The sequence below is a fragment of the Parambassis ranga genome, chromosome 12 (genome assembly GCF_900634625.1).
Source record: "Parambassis ranga chromosome 12, fParRan2.1, whole genome shotgun sequence".
Taxonomy (NCBI): domain Eukaryota; kingdom Metazoa; phylum Chordata; class Actinopteri; family Ambassidae; genus Parambassis; species Parambassis ranga.
Window position 1 is genome coordinate 10,152,791 of NC_041032.1, and position 18,546 is coordinate 10,171,336.

The window sequence follows — 18,546 nt, forward strand, 5'->3', positions numbered from 1 at the left end:
GCGCAGAGTCTCCCTGGATCCTGCGCAGCGTCATTAAAAACAGATTAAGGTGGCTGCCACAGTGTGCTGCATACTGAAGATCCGCTTATCTGTTGCAAAGGTGAGCGAGGTGCAGTCTCTCCTCTCCCTAAAGAGCACTCCTATTTTTCTCCTCCTCTCTGTTGTTGGACAGGACAGGAGGGGGTGGGGGGGGGGGGGACAGGACACCTGCTGGAGGTGGAGGAGATGCATTCACTGACACAGCAAGGGAAAAACGAGGGTTTTAAATGTCTCACACACTGTTTTGTTACCAGCAATTTGTAAATAAAAACATTAGCTTAACCCTAAAAATGAGACATTTCTGTTTGCATCAGGTGTAGATTAGTTTATATCTTCCTTTAAGTTACCTTGAAATAAAACTTCAGTATATTTTAATAAAGTAGAAATGCTTTACTCATCCCTGCATCTTGCAACAGCACATTTCTGCATCTCTATTACAATTTTTGCTTTGTAACACTGTAGAAAAAACATGAAGCAAGTGTAAAAGTGTTTAAAAGTTTTAGGTTTTAACTAGTCTAGATGGAGCCATTTTTTGAGCTTCTGTTTATTTTTAACATTACTTATAATTTTTTCATCTAATTGTATGATTTCTCAGTGAAAAGGTCCGCTTGACAGACAGATTTTTGGTCATTTAAACGCACTTTGGTGTATAAATAAGAAGCAGAAGGTAACAAGACAAGTGCAGCACTTGAACGCACCGTTAAAACATTGCAGTATAACCATTTAAATTCTAAAACAGAAAATTGTGGGGTTTTCATTGGCTGGGAAAGGAGCTGTTGGAATAATTGTATTGTTTAATTATGACATTTTATTTTGAAAATCTTAAATGGGCTTGTGACATGTTGTCACCTGTTCCTGTGCATAAGATCAGAACATTACTCAGTGCAGCTCCTTCACAGTCTGTGTGGATGAGAAATAAAAAGCTGCAGCGTAAAAATGTGTCCAAATATGATGCACGCCTCTCACACTCGGCTAAATGGGTTAGTGATAAAAATATTAGACTGCAACAAAGGAGCAGCAGGTCTGAAGTGTCCGAGGGGACGGCACGTTAGAGAGAGGAAAAGGGATCAAAATCAAGGACTAGGATTTGAAAACAGCTGCACAGCATCAAAGCACGGGGCCGGCAGTGGGACACGCAGGGTCCACTGTGGCAGGAGCCTCCCTGCTGAGGGCAAAGATGTGCTGTGACAGAGCAGGAGGGAAACATCTCACTGGCTGCAGAGAATGAGGGGATGACGGCTGGATGTGGGGAGCTGAGGAGGAGGAGGAAGAAGAGTAGGATGGATGTGTTGCATGAACTATTCAGAGACGACATATTGATACTAAAGCAGGCCTGAAAACACAGCTCTGTGTGTTTGAATACTGTAAAAAAAAAAAGAGAGAAAAGATTTTAAGTTGTTAACCATTCTGTGGCAAATATTTGATGTATGCAAGAGAATTTCCTATTCACCCAGTGGCATTTGTGTGTTAACAGTATTTGTTTAACATGATTAAAACTACAGTAGAGGGAAGAAGTGTTTATCATTAAGGAGCTGTAACCACAAGGTAAGCTTGCGGAAATTTTATTTGAATTCAAGAACTAGCAATATAGACCTAACAATAGAAAATATAGATTTTCTGCTTACAAAACACAACATATTATTTGGCCTATATATATCCTCCATGTTAGTATTTTACGAACACACACAATCTCACACAGTGGAGCTCAAATGTGAAACTTCCAGAACACAACATAAGACATCCAAATGCTTCCAATACTCATCACAACAGAAAATCAGCTTAACACTACACAGTAAAGGTAGTCTGGATGTTTTTAATACATGGTTAACTGTACACACAAAGAAAAAAAAACACCATTAGACATTTTTTTGAAATTATATCCCTTTTCATTAAGAAATTACGTTAATACCAGAATCATTTTCCATAATGATGCATCATCATTTATATTAGATCACACAAAGAAATTAAAAAAAAAAAAAAAATTAAAATGTTATTAGCATTGGACTGAGTCCAACGCCCCACAGAGTCCACAGCGAGGGCTCAGTGGGGCGTTGGTGAACTGGGAGGTACCAAATAAGACAGTTTTTTTTTTGATCATAATACTTAAAACATAAAAATACTACATTTGTTATTACACAGGTACAAATTACAGAAGCTTAGCAGTCTTGAATAGTTGTGGGTACAGAACATACACAAAAAAAAAATCTACCACTTCTTGTTTTTCTTCAGAACAAGATGCAACATCAAATTTCAAATCACACATTCACAATCTTTGAACATTTTCAGTATGAAAACAGAACAGAAAAAAGAGGGACAATTTTTCCTGCAAGGCTGATCACAGGAAAAAATATTTTTTTTATATAAGTATATATATGAAACATATGTTTTAAATTAACAGTCAAATATGAGCATATATACATAGTTTTACAAGGTAGCAAAGGCAAAAAAGCTATTTGCAACATCCCCCTAAATACTATCATACCAATCACTTGTAATAAATTATCCATGACATTTCCATTTGAAAAAAAAAGAATATTAAAACTACAAGTTAAAAGTCTGTCAAAATATTAGAGAACCCATCTTTGTTTCAAAAAGTGAAATAAGATATTGCACCTTTTTTTCTTTTCTTTTTTAAACCAGAGTACAATAAAATGACAATGAGAAACAGCAACAATGCACAACAGGAATTAAATTAGAACTACTGCCACTGGCTGACATTAATCCTTTTTAAACCATGTAACAAAAATACATTTCCTGTAACAAAACATCACAGTTTCATTTCACTGAATTATGTAAAAGGAAAAAAAAACATTTGAACACACTCTTTAAACATCTCATGACATATGACAAAAAAAATAGCATTATTCAAGACTGCTAAGCACATAATCATCGTTTCATTTGCACATAACTAGAAAAAATAGATCATATTGCCTTTTGAAATGTTACAACTCTTGGGTTCATTTTGGCGGTACAATCTGAGTCAAGACAGGAAAATATAGAAAAACAAAAAAAACAGTTCTCTCAAGTCCAAAAAGGGATCCCCAGATACTGTCTATCCAAAATAACAGTGTACATAAGCATTTAGTAACAAATAAATGTTCCTGATTTTTAGAAATATTACTTTATCATATAAGTCATTCTACAGCTAGTGTTTCTCACTAAGAAAAAAAGTCTTCAAGGCGTTGTAAATCTAGAACCCCCCTCTGTTAAAAAAAGGGTCGTTTCCATCCTCTCAGTGATTCAAGTCTTTACCCCGAGTGTCTTCTCTAATGATCCTGCAGATAAAGACAGATTCAGCAACGTTTAAGCCTGCTGTATATCATGGTGTTCTTCAGCTAATACAACACAAAGGTCAATTTATCCATTAAACCCCATCCTTTACCTGTCAACATGTTGCTTCCTTACATCCACGCGACAGAAAAACCAACAATACCTCCAGCATTTTCAGTTTTATGCTAATAGTTTCTTTATGTGACGTATTTAAAGATGCAGTCCTCGTCTTAACAAGATCCTGCACACTACTACATGCTAAATGCTGCTAAACAAAACTAAGAGGCCATGACTGACCTACCACAGGCATGTGAAAAATTCAGTGACCGTTTGTGATTGAAATGAGAAAATAAATACAAAATAGCCAGAAAATGAGGTGTAACACAGACAGGCAAGACTGTACTGCCTAGGGCTGGGCAATTAACTGGAAAATAACAGGCGCAATGCTACGCATGACGATTATCGTTTTGTGGTGCAGCAGGATCATCAGTGTTTTGGGCGAAGGTCCTGGGTTCGAAACTCGGGAGAGCCGACACACACGTTTTGGCGCCAGGCGTAATAAAAACAAAAATCATCAACCATCGAGGACAAAGCGCCAATTAATCGCAATATTGATTTTAAGTAATGTGTTTTTGTTGTTTAGTGTTTGTATTTTATTTATTTATCTATAGAAGTGCTCAAAATGCCCAGAAGAAAAGCACTTATGATAAACTAGCACCTGAATGCATCTCTAATTTGGAAATGAATGGGTTTGGGTGTTTGTTTGTCCATAAATATGAGTTGTTGATGACATTAAGACCCAGAAATATGTCTGCTTTATACTTTAACATGTGTCCTGGTTGGTGGGTCTTACCTGAAGGCCCGGAGCTTGTGACTGTTGAGCACCCTGGTTAAAGAAGGCCATTGGCTGTCTGTAGAAGTCAAACCAGGCGTTGTAGTCGGGATTGGAGGTCTGCTGAGATCCAGGACCAGCTGTCTGGCCTGAAGAGGTAAAATGAACATTAATCACCTTATTCTCTGTTTTTCTGTCATAATAAAATCTGTCCACCGGAGAACGTACCCCAGGCTTTGTTGTATTCAGGAGCAGTGCTCTGGGCTTGGTTTTGCTGACCTGTAAATACATTAAAGATCAGATCTTCTTGCACAGTGAAGTTTCTTTCATTGATTTGCATTAACACACTAGGCTGAACAAATGACATTTAAATGTAAAACCTGGATGATAAAATGTTCTTTTGTTCCTGAGTGACACTTGCCTAACTTTTTGTAATACTGCTCCCAGTCCATCTGGCCCGTCTGGGATCCATTGTGACCTGAAACCAGACACAGATAACACCACCAGAGTTACCGGGAATGGGTTTTGCTTTTTCCGTTTTCTGCTCTCATCTGTGATTCTGCTTCCTAATGATTTCCATTGACGGAGAATGCAATGCAATTTTTCTGCGCAGGAAACACGTGGTTAGCCACAGGGAATGTGACCGACTCATCACAGGCTGCGGAATCCTCTGTGATAAAACTCGTCTGGCTGTGCTTTCAGAACAAGTTGAGATGAAACCGATTATCCAAAGGGACCAGAGTTCAGGATGTGCTAGAATATTTCCTGGTACATTTAACTTACTGTGGTCCTGCTGGCCTTGAGGTTGCCATATCTGAAAGGTTGTACCCCATCCTCCAGTCATGAACGTCTGGGGCCCACTTGAAGAAGGACAATTTAAAGTGAGACTTAACAGACTTCTCAATCAGTTTCTCCTAAAGACATTAGACACAATGGAATCTAATAGTGAGGAAGAGATAAAGTGAACCATACTGTTGAGGAGGAGTGGTTGGTCCTTGGTTGTAGAGATTCATACCGAAGCTGCTGCTGCTCCCCATTCCTGGACCCTGAAGAAGAGAAAAGGGGAAGAGGCGGTGAGTGAGAGACCACACTTGTGTTTAAAGCAGCCAACAGGCAAGGTCAGAGGGCAGGGGCTAGCGCTGATGCACTCCATTAAGTCCATTTGATGGATTCTTCATGTTTAACCTCTGGTGACATCCTGCTGGCCACCAGCACCACAGCAGCCTAGCTCACCCCAGCAGCTCTCTGCATTGACATGTGTGCTCATGAATATCAGACCAGACAATAGCATTTTGGGGAGTGGAGGAGGGGGGGGGGACCGCGAGTGGACTGGAGGCAGACCAGAGGCAGACCACCTACCCCAATTCTCTCATCGATCAGCTGGCGAGCCTTTTCCAACTGCTGAGGGGTGCCTCGGATGGAGAAGATGCGCACATTGGGGTCAGTGTTGGGTGGTGGGTTTCTCTGCAGCTCCACATGGGCACGAGACTGCTCTTTGATGTTCTTTATGGTTTCTCCACCTGAAAGAATACAAACAACAGTGTGAGATCATGCTTTGTCAGATGATGGGGTGATGTTCCTGCTGTCTCAAGCAGAATTCAGATACAAACATCTTGCAAGCCAGCTTTTTTTTCCCCACATGTATAAAAATCAGTAGCGTGACACTTTACACTCTCTACCATCCCACACTTCGACCTTTACCAGCCACTCCACGTGACATGGATGTAACATTCGATTTCAGATGACTTTCATATGATAGCAGTACCTGGCAAAATGGAAAAACCTGGCAAGTGTCTCACCACTTATCTACCATTCTCTGGTAACATCCGTGCAAATCAGTAAACAAAAGAAGACATCTCCTGCACGCCACCCCCTCCTCGGCATCAGATGCCAGTTTACCGACGTGTGGGGAGAGCAATTATACCAGCAGGGAGAAATGAAACATAGCTGGCAGGAGAAAAGGGCTAAAATTGAAGCGTATCCTCCTTCTGGGATATCGTTTGTCTCTTTTACCCTTTTCATTCTTGACTCTGTGTTGTCTTCTGTTGATGAGAGGAGGGTGTTGAGGGTGCTTCCCGGGGGGACACCGGGGCTGTCCCAACATCAATTACACATTTGTTCACTTGTGGCTGACACTCTAATGACCCTGGCTGACCTCTGAATGAAAACGCTCATCAAAAACCTCTCCTCCTCCAGTAGCCTATTCCCTGCTGCCAACAGACTGCACATGGGCCATTAACCCATTGTCAACCAAATGAAACTTCTGCCTTAATGAAGCCATTATGAGCTCTTCTAGTCAGACAGCAGAGAGCAATGAAGACCCCGACTATTCATTTCATGGACTGGGCTGTAGTGAGGACAGATAATACAGGCCTTATTAATGAGACTGGTTTAGTGAGGTGGAGAAAAGGAGGGGATACAAAAGTGCAACTGGTGACAGCATTCAGGGCAAAGCCAAGGGACTGGTTAGCGTCTGGTGGGCGAAATAAAAAGGGAGTCAAGGGAAAACATTAACAAAATGTATCACACTGATTGATGTAGAGGAGCAACTTCATGTTAGCACTGTGCAGGGGAAAGGCTAATATAAAAGTATACATCATACTTTTATCCATTAATAGTACTATAAATGCAAACTAGCTAAATTATAACTGAGCACTTTCCACATGCTGGATATTTTTTGATTATCAGGGGGGAAACTGTAAGACAATCTAGCTTAAAATCTCAAGAGCAGAACAATAATTATTCTAAACAATCATTGATTATTGATTAGTGATGATACATCTATCTTATCAAGCAATGTAATTAAGCTTTGCACATTTTATTTTCTATCTACCCTCATTTTTCAAGATGGAAAACAGTATTTTGGACCAAAAATCACCAGGAAAGGTAAGAAAGAGATTCACAGGAGAGGTGTAATTAAAATATAAATACACTAAACATTAACAGCTTTTCCCCAGACAACAACATACTCTTTTAAATCAAAAATTCAACTTTTTTTGTATTTATCTTTCATGATAACCATTTCCCAGCATTTCATAATACCCAGTAGAACTGACAAATTATTCACTTGTCTTTTCAGCTCATGCTTCATTCATTTGAGGAATACTTTAAAGGGTAAACTGAAATGTAATTTTGTAGTAAAGTAGGAATTTATAGTTATAACTTTAAATTAATATTTCAATTTTAACTTACACAAACCATTTGTTGCAGCCTATTTGTGACGGTAGTTGTAGGATTCTCGTTATGCCTGCTGCACTAAATTCATGGGTGCAATAAAGTCTGAGCAGGTTGGTGGGTGGCTTGATTCATCAACCTCTGTGTGACTGTGTGTGTGTATGGGGTCAAAACAGAAGGCCAACGGGCTGCATATGGCATCGTAAAGATATTAATCACAGCACTCTTTAAGGGATAGTTGACAGCACCCAGACCCACCGCCATCTCCACCATATTGGCCCACTTCATATGCTAATGCACAGAGAGGGGGACGCAACGCCCAGGTTTATTTGTTTCCCTCGCCCCACTACATGCACAAAAGCCACTTGACATTTCTATTGCCATGTTTTTATCTTAGGTAAAGAGGCCCCCTTCGACCCGCCCACCTCTGCACACACGCACGCACACACACATTCACTAAGACAACGTGCATGCCAACATACTACACACACACACAGCTCCATCCAATGCAATGGTCAATGACTTTTAAATAGCTGGCAATAGAGTGGGCATGAATAGCCAATAAGCTAATTCCTTCTATTCATTCCCTCGCTGCACTCTATTGGGCTGAAAGACCCTCATTAGATGCCAGGCAGCCTTCCACATGATTGAGGGCTGTTATTATGCACCTTTAACAATTAATGTCACATTACACGCATTATCCCCATCATTAAGCCTTTAGTGAAGGCAATGAATGCCACTTGTGCTGTATACATGAGCCCTGGAGGGAGAATAGGAGGGTGGTCAATGATCCCCCCCTCCTTCTCATCAGTTTCACGCAGAGGCAGAACACCAACCAGCGTTCAGTTATTAAAATGGAAACGGCAATCTGGAGGATGGGAGAAGACCTTGCTCATTTTGATGAAGTCTGCATTATTTTAGTCAAACGGCAAGTTTTGGCAATATGGCACAGAAGCTGGGAGCAGACCCCACAGCACGAAAGCTTTTAAAGCCAACAAGGCCTTCCCAGCACCTTCGGCTCTGTCTTTAAAGCAACAGATTTTTACATCAACCAATATAACTCAATGAAAACATGTTCCTTACCTTTGCCAATGACTAGGCCACACTTATCTGCAGGTACAGCGTATGTCACCTCCTGCAGCCCTCCAGGTCCTCCCATGTTACAGTCACCTCGACCTCGACGCCCCATGACGCCACCAAATCCATCGCGCTCCTGAGAGAGAAACAACAGAAGTCATGAAGACTTGCAGAAATTTTTTGTTTTGTATTTGCTTCTCATATTAACTTATTTGCAGAGTGTGTTCATGCTTCACTTCTACTAATTTGCGGATTTTCTTTTTGTATCTTGTGAAACCGCATCCTGGTCTTAATTTGTTTAGATTCAAATCTCTGATAAACTGCTTTAGAGCTTCTTTAAGCTTGACCAAATTCTTTTCAACCAGTGGGTCTTAGTCAGATTCTTCAACATCCATCAACGTTTCAACAGCATTCACATTTGTTCACACTAATTGTACTTGAGAGCAAATGCAAACATGAAGTGTGCACACACACATATTTTGGGATCATCTAGTCAATGTTTAATCTAGATGCACAAGTTATAAAACTTTAAAAGTTGAAAATAGTTTGATTTAATTACTATATTGTGCTTGTCAAAAGCACAATAGCAACACTACTGTAATTTAGTTTAAAGAACAGACGTTAAAACCAGAGGCACATACCTGAGCTGTCTGAACCAGCTCGTTGATGAGGTGGACTGCATGCTGGCAGTGGTCAGGCTGGCCCATCACTTGAGCAATACGCTCAGGATTGATTCCATCATCTGAGCAACAAAATAGAATAAAATCAAAAAGAAAGCCTTTAAGTGTTTTAAGGCTTTGTGTCTCCCAGTAAGCACTGTAAGACTAACATTTAAAATGAAGCAACAGCAGAGTTCATTTCTAGGTGGCTAGTTTTTTTATTTGTAAAGCAAAACGTTTCAGTCTGACAGTTCATGTAGGCTAAGTACTTGTATAAGAAAAACATGATTACTTTCAAAACAAGTAATTGAAGTGTATTATACAGACAACAGCCAACATCAGCTGTTCCTACCTTGTTTGAACTGAATCCTGACACCTGCATCGTTCTGAATCTTCTTGATCATCTCTCCATTCCTCCCAATGATGATGCCAACAGCAAACCTGGGGACAACCACCTGGAATGATACATTCAAGGTAAAGTAAATAAACAGGAATTAACTTGGCCGTCTAATATTTTAAAGTGAGAAACAGGTTCTTACATCCAGACTGCTTCCCCCCATTTTGGATCCGAAGTCTGCCCTGCCAGCCCTAAAGTCTCCTTGGTCTTTATCACGGATGAGCTTCACCACAAGTTCACGGGCTTGCTGCAATGAAAATTGACAAAGATGGTGAAATCTTTCTGGAGAGAATGCTCCACGTGAAACAAAACAAGATTTTCAAATGTCTGAGTGAAAGACTGAAGGCATAAAATGTGTAAAATTGAGTGTAAACAGGAAACTATGGCAGCACACACTGAGCTCTTCTGACACCAACCTGCACTTTGTGGGGATCTCCAGTGATTCTCAGGGGCTTGTCTGCTCCAGTGGGCATGGGGTCATCCTGAATCATTATCATCTGCACTCCTGTTCTCTCCTGCAGTGGTGCAATCACACAGAAGGAGAAACAACCACCACATAGGTTACCTGGGGCCCAAAAGACTTTTCACTCACGGCGACGGGAAGACATTCCTTATCTTACAGAACAGGCATTTTCTAAGTAACACTGGTCATGAATTCATGTAAGATCCCACATGCATAGTCTAACTGTACTGTGCAGTTTATTTGTAGTGGCAGACCTGCAGCTGTTTAATGGTCTCTCCTCCCTTGCCGATGACCAGGCCGACTTTGTTGGCAGGAATGAGGATCTGCTGGATGGAACTGTTACCATCCATGTCATTGTGGAAGCCTGGACCATACCGACACTGCTCCACAATCTCACTCAACAGCCTTTTGGCCTGTCTGTGGGGTGAAACGAGGACCAAGTAAGACATTAGCTACCACAATTACACAAAACATTCAGAGTCACATTTATTTTGTTAGATGTGAATGATGTGTTCAGGTGATTAAGTGACTGGTAAGGAGGACTCAAAAAAAGGGATGCGAGTTCGCGCCCTGTGTCATGACAATAGGGCACACTTTCCTAATGATCTGTGTAGTGTCAATACATCCGTCAAAGTGCCGAGACTTACTCAATGTTCTCTGGGCTCCCAGTCAGTGTACAGGGCCTGTCCAACATGCCTCCACTATCTGTAACAAAAGAGAAGATCAAAGACTCACACATCATCGTCACATGAAAGTGTGATCAACTATATAGTCTATTTTGACCTACCAGTACTCAAATTAGAAATCTTAAAATTACAATTTAGAAAATCAGGATGACAATATTAAAAGGCAAACATAAAAGAAACCAAAATATGAGAGGCTTTTGAACACCATCCAACTTAACTTGGGTTGAGAAGTGAATACTTCTAATTTAAGGCCCTAGTGTGACTTTAGCTTATTATATGATGTTTTTAGCTTGACCCTACCTGAAGCAATCTGGATCTTACACCCTGATTCCAGCTGAATTCTTGAGATCTGCTCCCCTCCCTTTCCAATGACTATAAAAGAAAGAGAGGTGGGGGGTGAGGGGAATGACCGTTTTAGGCTTAAAAAAAAAATTCAAATCTGAGGCCCCAGGCAGTGACCCAAACACTGAGTAGAATCAATACTGATGATTGCGTGTCAAACATTAATACCGACTATAATGAACTCGAGAGCTACTTACTGAATCCCACCATCTTATCAGGCACTTTGAAGTCTTCTGTTGCAAGAGCCCTGTAAGAGCGATTAGGACATGATCAATAACACTGGCCTATTCTCCAAAACAACTTGCCCATATTCATAAAAATAAAGCTCTATTAGGACCCATACCTAGTGCTGGCAGATTTATAAAATTAATCAATGGTTATATTGAGTTTACTTCAACAAAATACAAATTGTGGTCTGATTTTTGGTCACAAGGATGAAGACAAACACGATCTTTATTGTGTGGTGGAACAGAAAATAACTTAAACTATTCAACAGTTTAAATATGAAAAATACAACCAGTGTCCATTAACATAAACACAGAGATAACTGAATATACTCTGCTCACCTTTGATGTACCATTGCACCGAGATGGTTCCCTACTGAGAAAAAAAGAGGGGAAAGCAATTAGTATGTAAGATCATGGCTAAAAATGCATCACAATTTTAAATATCTGCTAAAGTGATAGGCAGCGAAGCAGCAAAATGAGAGTGCTGGAAGAAACGGGACCAGATGGATCTAGTTCTGCCAATCCTTCATGTTTGTGTCTGCCCCACAGTGGGGGGGCTTTCACCAGCATGGAAATCAGGCCTGCGAGTGTATGAGTGAGTGTTTCAATCAGAGCTGCTCTGAAAGAAGAGAGGCAGCAGCCGGGTCAGCGACTGCTGGTCCTGAATTGAATTTTGACAGGTAGCACGAAGCAAGGGTCCTGCAGGGTCACTGGAGGATGTGCTGCCATAGATGTGAACACCTGAGTTGATATCTCGCGGGTTCAATCAATTTTATGGTTGTATGCACTGATTTCACTTCTTCTGGAAAAGCGCTGGGGTTAACGCTTGTGAATGAATCAGCTATGAATATAAAAAGGTGTGCTAAATTCATACGGACAGGCTTGGAAGATAAAGCATGAATGCCTCGAGAGTATTCGTATCCTTCTCTGATAATTAAGAGCTACACACTTGATGATTTCTGTTATTTCCCAGATACTGTGGGGACAACCTTGAAAAAAGTCAGGACAAATTGTTGCAAACAATCACAGCGCATCAAACAAACATAAACCAGAATTGCATACAATTTTCCTATCCATGCATTCAGGGTCGGACTATCATACAAACAACAGTGACAAGAGGAAGACGGGATAAATGACTAGTGTTTCCACTTCATGGACACAAAATGGACCATATCTGTTTTGTGAGCAAAGTATGATTGACTTTTTTTTCTCCCCCACTACATTTCACAGTCAGACACTTAATCATCAACATAAAAATAAAACATCCATGACTTCACACGTGAGTTTCCTCATACATAGCTACAACATGTATACAGGATAATACATCAAAAAATTACTCCTAACAACATGGTAAAGTGGAGACAGCTGCTGTCACCATTCAGTAAAAAGGTGTTTGACAGGTACAAAAGGTAAAGCATCAAAAAGCTACAGGTTCCGTCAAAAAGCAAATGAAAAAGCCATACATCATGTACTTCAACCAGTTCAGCACTCCTGAAGCAAATATTTGAAGAAGGGATATGTCATTCACTCCTTCTGATTGGGTAATAAAGCAGTGTTTATCTGTAAAAGCTCCACTTGCATGTTGAACAGACAGGGAGTGCCATTTTGTGCCCTAATTCCACAGTGACACTGACATATTAAAGCCTGAAGCAGGCTCGTGTTTTTTAAGGTGTCCATATAAATGATAGGTAAGACAAATACTACAGAGCTATAAACACAAGTTGTGAATATCTAAACAACAATGTCAAACATATAGTGGTGTATATACTGAAAGCTTACCTCCATTGTCTAATGAACGTTTCTGGCCTCCAAAGCCATAGAGGGAGGGGTCTATGACAGGAGATGAACTGGTCATGTTGGGCATCTGGTCTCCTCCCATCTTGGCTGCCATCTGGAGACACAACACAGAAGCACAGATGGAAAGAAAGTGAATAAGCAGCGGTGTGATGATACTCTTTGAACCTACGTTTCCTTTCAAAGACTTAATCTTGGCCAAACCTTCATGATAAGTGTGACACTTTCTCTTTTCTTCTTGGTTACTTAAAAGCATCACGTTTGCAGTGAAGACTAGCCTTGACAAAGCCATCTGCTGTGCAGGGTGTTATCTTTTTGACAGCAGCTGCAGTTCTTGTTTAGACTGATGAAATGCTTCCCTTGAAGCATTTATCAGGTGCCTGCTCTCACCGGCTACATTTTTTCCCCCATGCTTTTACTGACAGATGATACAGATCACAGTTTATGCCAACACATCACAACTGAGTGGAACTGTCAAAAGAGGAGTTGCCTGGAAGTTACAACAGGTGTCACAGCTACCTGGAACAATGACATGAAAAACATATTCACAGATTTTTAAAGAGGAGGCTGTCGATCCTGTTTGTAGAAACAGGACTATGTATGTATGTAAATGTGCAAAGATACACAATAGGGAAAGGGTGAGAGAAAACACACGTTCACAATAAAAGATTTGCCATTTGATTGTTTACAACAGAGAATAAGCCAATAATAAAACATTAATACAAATAGTAGACAAAAACAATACAATTTAACACATTACTTGCATCCTTAAAGAGTTTATATTTGTATACTATGTATTTTAACACTAAAACCTAAACTCAACAAAATGCACACTACACTACTGTACCTGCAGTAAATAGTGAAAAAAGATGTGACTTATTTTAATGCACTACCAAATAAATGAGTTTCCACAATAAATTCCAGCCATGCAACAGCACAGCAATGCAAAAAAAGAAAGACTTTTAGCTATCTGTCAGAAAGTGTGTCCAAGAAATCACTTGTCAGTTCATTTCCGGCCTCCTCAAAACATACACTTTCTTGTTGCGATGGAAAAGCATTACGAGCATTAAGAAGAGTGCAGTTATTTGAGTCACAGCTTCAACTAAAACTAATCCATAACAGCTTTCAAATCAGCCACTTGCCAATCTAAAGTAGATGCTCATATTATGCTGTGATGGACATTTAAATTTTCAGTTACGCGGCATGAGAGCACCAACAGATATTTTCCATTCCCCATTAATCTGCCACCTTTCCTTCCATACAAAAGTATAGCATTTCAGAAAATTACACTAAATTGACATCTGTGCCTGACTTGAATTTTTTTTTCACAATATGAAAATATAGTGATGGAAATTAGAGTCTCCCATCACCTTCAGGGATGATTATCTACTTCAGAGCCCACCAGTGGAAGTGAGAGGGGCGCGATGGAAATAAGAAGGCATAAAAGGAAGCAGGTGTGGAGCTGCAGTTTCCATAACATCACTGCAGCTATGCACATGTATAGAAACATTTAGAGCACAGTCAAAAGAAAAAAAGAAAGAAAGAAAAGTAAATCACAACAGGTCTGACAAGAAGGGAATGAGTCAGCTCGGCTAAAACAATATAGGTGGTCCAAGTTATTTTTAAACTGTACATGCTCATGTAGAAACATATTTAGAATATTCACCAGAATTTTTTTTCAGCCCTGCTGCAGTGGATCAATGGCAGTTTACAGTCACACAGTCTGATGGATTTTGTGGGCAGCTGGTACAAACTGTCTATCCAAAAGCAAAATGCCCTTGGTGTCCACGAGGCCGCTGGGTAAACACAACCGTGCACTGACCTGGCAACCCAAGTTCGTTCCACTTCTTGAATGCAAACTTCACAGAGTGACTAAACTAGAGGCTGTTAGGTTTCATACTTAAAAACACACTCATCTATCCTAATAAGAAGTAAGTAAGATCACAGAAAGATCACACGGTGTGGTTTTAGGGAAACAAACGCGTGCACAGTTACAGCTCGTGGACACTGACACTGAGCAAATGCTGCTGAACAAACAACTGTTTTGATTCTAATCTACACTTCTCAGTTAAGCATATATATGTTAAAAAGCTGCGCGTTCGTCATTGGTTAGTAAATTCACACATACATACATTTTGGACCTTGATGGGTACAGTTAATAGGATGTTTATGAGGTGAATGAAGAGATAAATGATTGGGGCATGTACAGCTTCAAGACTGAAATGTCACTTTGACATCTGCTCTCTAAGAAGCATGTGTCTGGTATATCAGTAGGAACTACTACCAACATGTAAAGAATAATTAAAATATGGCCTCCACTTCCTACATTTCAGACTAACGCCACATCAATGTCATGTGATACACTAGCATGGAAGACTTCTCATTTCTATACAGTGTGTGGCATTACTCGCTTGTTTGACCATTGCCAGCATGTAACATAGATAAATAAATAGCTTTTTTTGGTTATGGATCAATTATTATAATGTGTGTAGAGTTGGTGAACACCAGTGTCAATGGCTCTTGCTACAAAAGTCGAAGTCGGTGCTCACCTAAAACTCTTTTATGCCATTGTTAATGTGAAACATTCAGGCTCATGGTCTCCTACTGGATTGGCTGCTGGATATGCTTTAATTAAATTATCATTATTGGCTAATGTAATACTACTTACACAGTATCAGTACCAAACTAATTGACACTATCTTAAAGTGGTCATTGGTAAGGTAGCATTTTGTGAATATGGATAACCAGAAAGTATAAACAACACAACAATCAACATGGCACACAACAGGGCTAACACAGCAGTTACTATTTAGACATGAAATGGCCACCAGGTGTAGTCTTGAAATATTCCATATTAGAAATGTTATTTTCAGTGACTCTTATGATCTTGTGAACAAAATGAGAGCACACACAAAAAAGCATGGAGGACAAAGGGCTGACGAGGAGTCTTTAAATGCACCATGACAGACATTTCTGTAATATTAATGCTTTAATGTATGTGTAGTTGCACATTTACTGTAAATGTTCCATTTAACTGCTCACCATTACATAGACAAATGAAGGGGGTTATAACAAATACTGATAACCTATAAATAGGGGGGGTTAAAGTGTCATTTTGATATCCTAAACTGTAATAACTAAAAGCACTACTTACAGACAGCCTGTCTAAAAATGTCCATATAAGCAGGGGTGATAATGTGACAGTACCCAATGCAGATTGTTTTCTATTTAAATGTTATTTTTCAGGTGTTTTCTAGGCAGCAATGGAAAAATCCAAGTGTGTTGAGCAGGAGGAGTGGAGGGGGGCTTATTTCAACAGATGACGTTTCATTATATGGCCTAACTCCAACGCTGCCTGCGAGGACACACAGTACTACACACGCTTGCTAGCTAACCATAGCACTTCTAAACAAATACTTGTTGTTATCGTATGTGACACATGCTACATATTGTAAATATAATCGTATTATTGGGTTAAAGAGGGGAGACGAGGGGAATTTAGCGTTAGCACAACACGCGAATGCTCACTAAGCTCCCAATGTGTCTCTTTAATTAGGGCAACAACCAGATACACTGATGCTAACATTAGGACTTCAAACTAGCAAGCTAGCTCTTGGTCAGCGTGTCAAGCTCTTCGTGCTTCATGTTTCTAAACGTTTAAGGTTCGAACACGTTGTGGGTCAAGCTGCTTAGCATCCAACTTATGTTAGTGAGTTAGCAAGCTAAGCTAACTGCAACTTCTGAGAGTTGACAACAGGTTGCAGTGTATCGACTTAACTTAGGAAAGTAGCACAAACTTCGACACCATACGAGGCCTTCGTGTCTTGCGCCAGACATGACTTGTCTGATCGAGTTGACAGTTTTGACACTCGAATTAACGCGTGTTATGTCCAGTGTGAACTCTAATCTGGCCGCCACGGCTATGCTGTCTCGGCTCTTTAATGTTAGCTTTGCTAGCTTGCAGGGTGCATGAGGAGTGTTTATAGTAAAGTAGTCCGGGGGTACCCCGACCAAAGTGCCGGTCTGCTCCGCATGTAAACACGCTGTTTGAGCTCCAAAGGCAGCGCGTTTGTGTTCGCCGACGAACATTTACCTGTCGAACCCGGCGTATCGTGTCTGCGAAGTCATCTTTCGTTCCGGGCTGAGCCACCGAGGCCTGTCCCTGAACCAGCTCCGCCATCATCATCATCCGCCTCGGCAGCTGAGAGCCACACTTAAAAAAAGTGCAGCACACGTGCCAAGCTAAAGCTCCGCGAGTCACAGGATCTCGCGAGTAGATGGAGGAAGGCACATGGACGTGGACAGAGGAAATCACCATGAAGTGAAGGCAACGAAACACACTGTAATAATGAATTATATGTGCATATTAATGCTATTTTATTTTGAAAAGCAAAACTAGTTAATCCCAAAACAAAATATATTTAATTTACCTAATTTTATTTAGGTGTAATTTTCTCATCTGAGTCTCATTGATATATTTTAACCCAGCTTTAGCTATTCATAGTTCTTCAATGTCTGCCAGAATTAAAAAAAAAATCGCATCTGACACAAAAAAAATGAAAATGGAGGATTATATGGTTTTCTCCCATGGCTGCACATGTGGAAACATCTATTGTTGCACATCTGGAAAGCACCAGCAGACAGACAGAAGAAAGTAAAATTGCAGCAACTGTTTATGCAAAACAGTTCCTGCCCTGTAAATTGTATCCAAACCTCAATGAACACATTAACCCTCACTGGTTGAAGTCAACCAGTGAGGGTTAATGTGTGGTCCAGTGGAGCAGAGTTCAAAGTTGATGAAGTTTGTGTGTCGAATCTGTCATGTGCTCAAAATATAATTTTAGGATATATGAATAAGATGAGCGGCACAAGCTTAAAGAGGTGTGTGTGGATCTTTAAACACTTATTTAAATATCCCATTTCCCTTAAATGCAACATGCTCATGCAGCTGCCAGACGTCTGGATGATTGACCTGGAATTTGAGACAAGCAGATTGGCATGTTGCGTCTTACAGACGTTCATCCATACATATATCAATTTCCCCTTCCACATCAGCCTCGGGGCATGTTATCACCTCTAAAAAAGAAGCAGGGAAATTAAGTGGCAGCTGAAAGCTCTTCCCAGACCTGCACCTCTAAATGAAGACCTTTCATTTAGCATGACTGGGAGTCTGGTCTGGCCTTCGTTCATATTGCTACCATGTGCCCCACTATCAATGTATTCAAACCTGGAGGTGGCCGGGAAATGATTTTAGTCATCTGGTATTAAAGTCAGGTGTTGGTTGTCATACACATACATGCAGATGATGATTATGAATGCAGCTGCCATTTGCAAAGTAAGTAAAGGCACTTAAGGCAGGTGTAGCTCTCTGGAGTCCTGCCAGAGGAGCAGTGGGAAACGAGTCAGTGTGTGTTTGTGTGCTGTGGTTACCGTATGCGGGCTGATCAAGTGTCACACTCACACTGCTTCCTCCCACTTATTGTCTTGTAGAGAATAGATGCTTGTTCCCAGGGTTCAACTATGGTAAAGCTGCAGGGCCACTCGTTATGTGAGCACAAAAACCTAAAGAGATCATCAACAGGGAGC

General features: G+C 40.5%; 1 protein-coding gene across 2 annotated transcripts; it reads right to left on the reverse strand.

Annotated features, from left to right (window-relative positions):
- Window positions 1–1,004: 1,004 nt before the first annotated feature.
- On the reverse strand, window positions 1,005–17,207 carry fubp3 (far upstream element (FUSE) binding protein 3). Of its 2 annotated transcripts, none has more exons than XM_028417746.1 (19): window positions 17,054–17,207; window positions 12,946–13,057; window positions 11,506–11,539; window positions 11,137–11,186; window positions 10,898–10,969; window positions 10,559–10,616; window positions 10,166–10,328; window positions 9,865–9,963; window positions 9,591–9,695; window positions 9,404–9,506; window positions 9,034–9,134; window positions 8,399–8,528; window positions 5,501–5,661; window positions 5,114–5,187; window positions 4,925–5,001; window positions 4,563–4,619; window positions 4,370–4,420; window positions 4,163–4,290; window positions 1,005–1,401 (listed from the first exon to the last, which is right to left on the reverse strand). In XM_028417746.1, the coding sequence occupies exons 1-19, from the start codon at window positions 17,147–17,149 to the stop codon at window positions 1,342–1,344; spliced, it is 1,731 nt and encodes a 576-aa protein (XP_028273547.1). In that variant the 5' UTR covers window positions 17,150–17,207; the 3' UTR covers window positions 1,005–1,341. The 2 variants fall into 2 exon arrangements, with proteins under 2 accessions (XP_028273547.1, XP_028273548.1); XM_028417747.1 differs by lacking the exon at window positions 1,005–1,401 and adding an exon at window positions 1,833–3,314.
- Window positions 17,208–18,546: the final 1,339 nt, after the last annotated feature.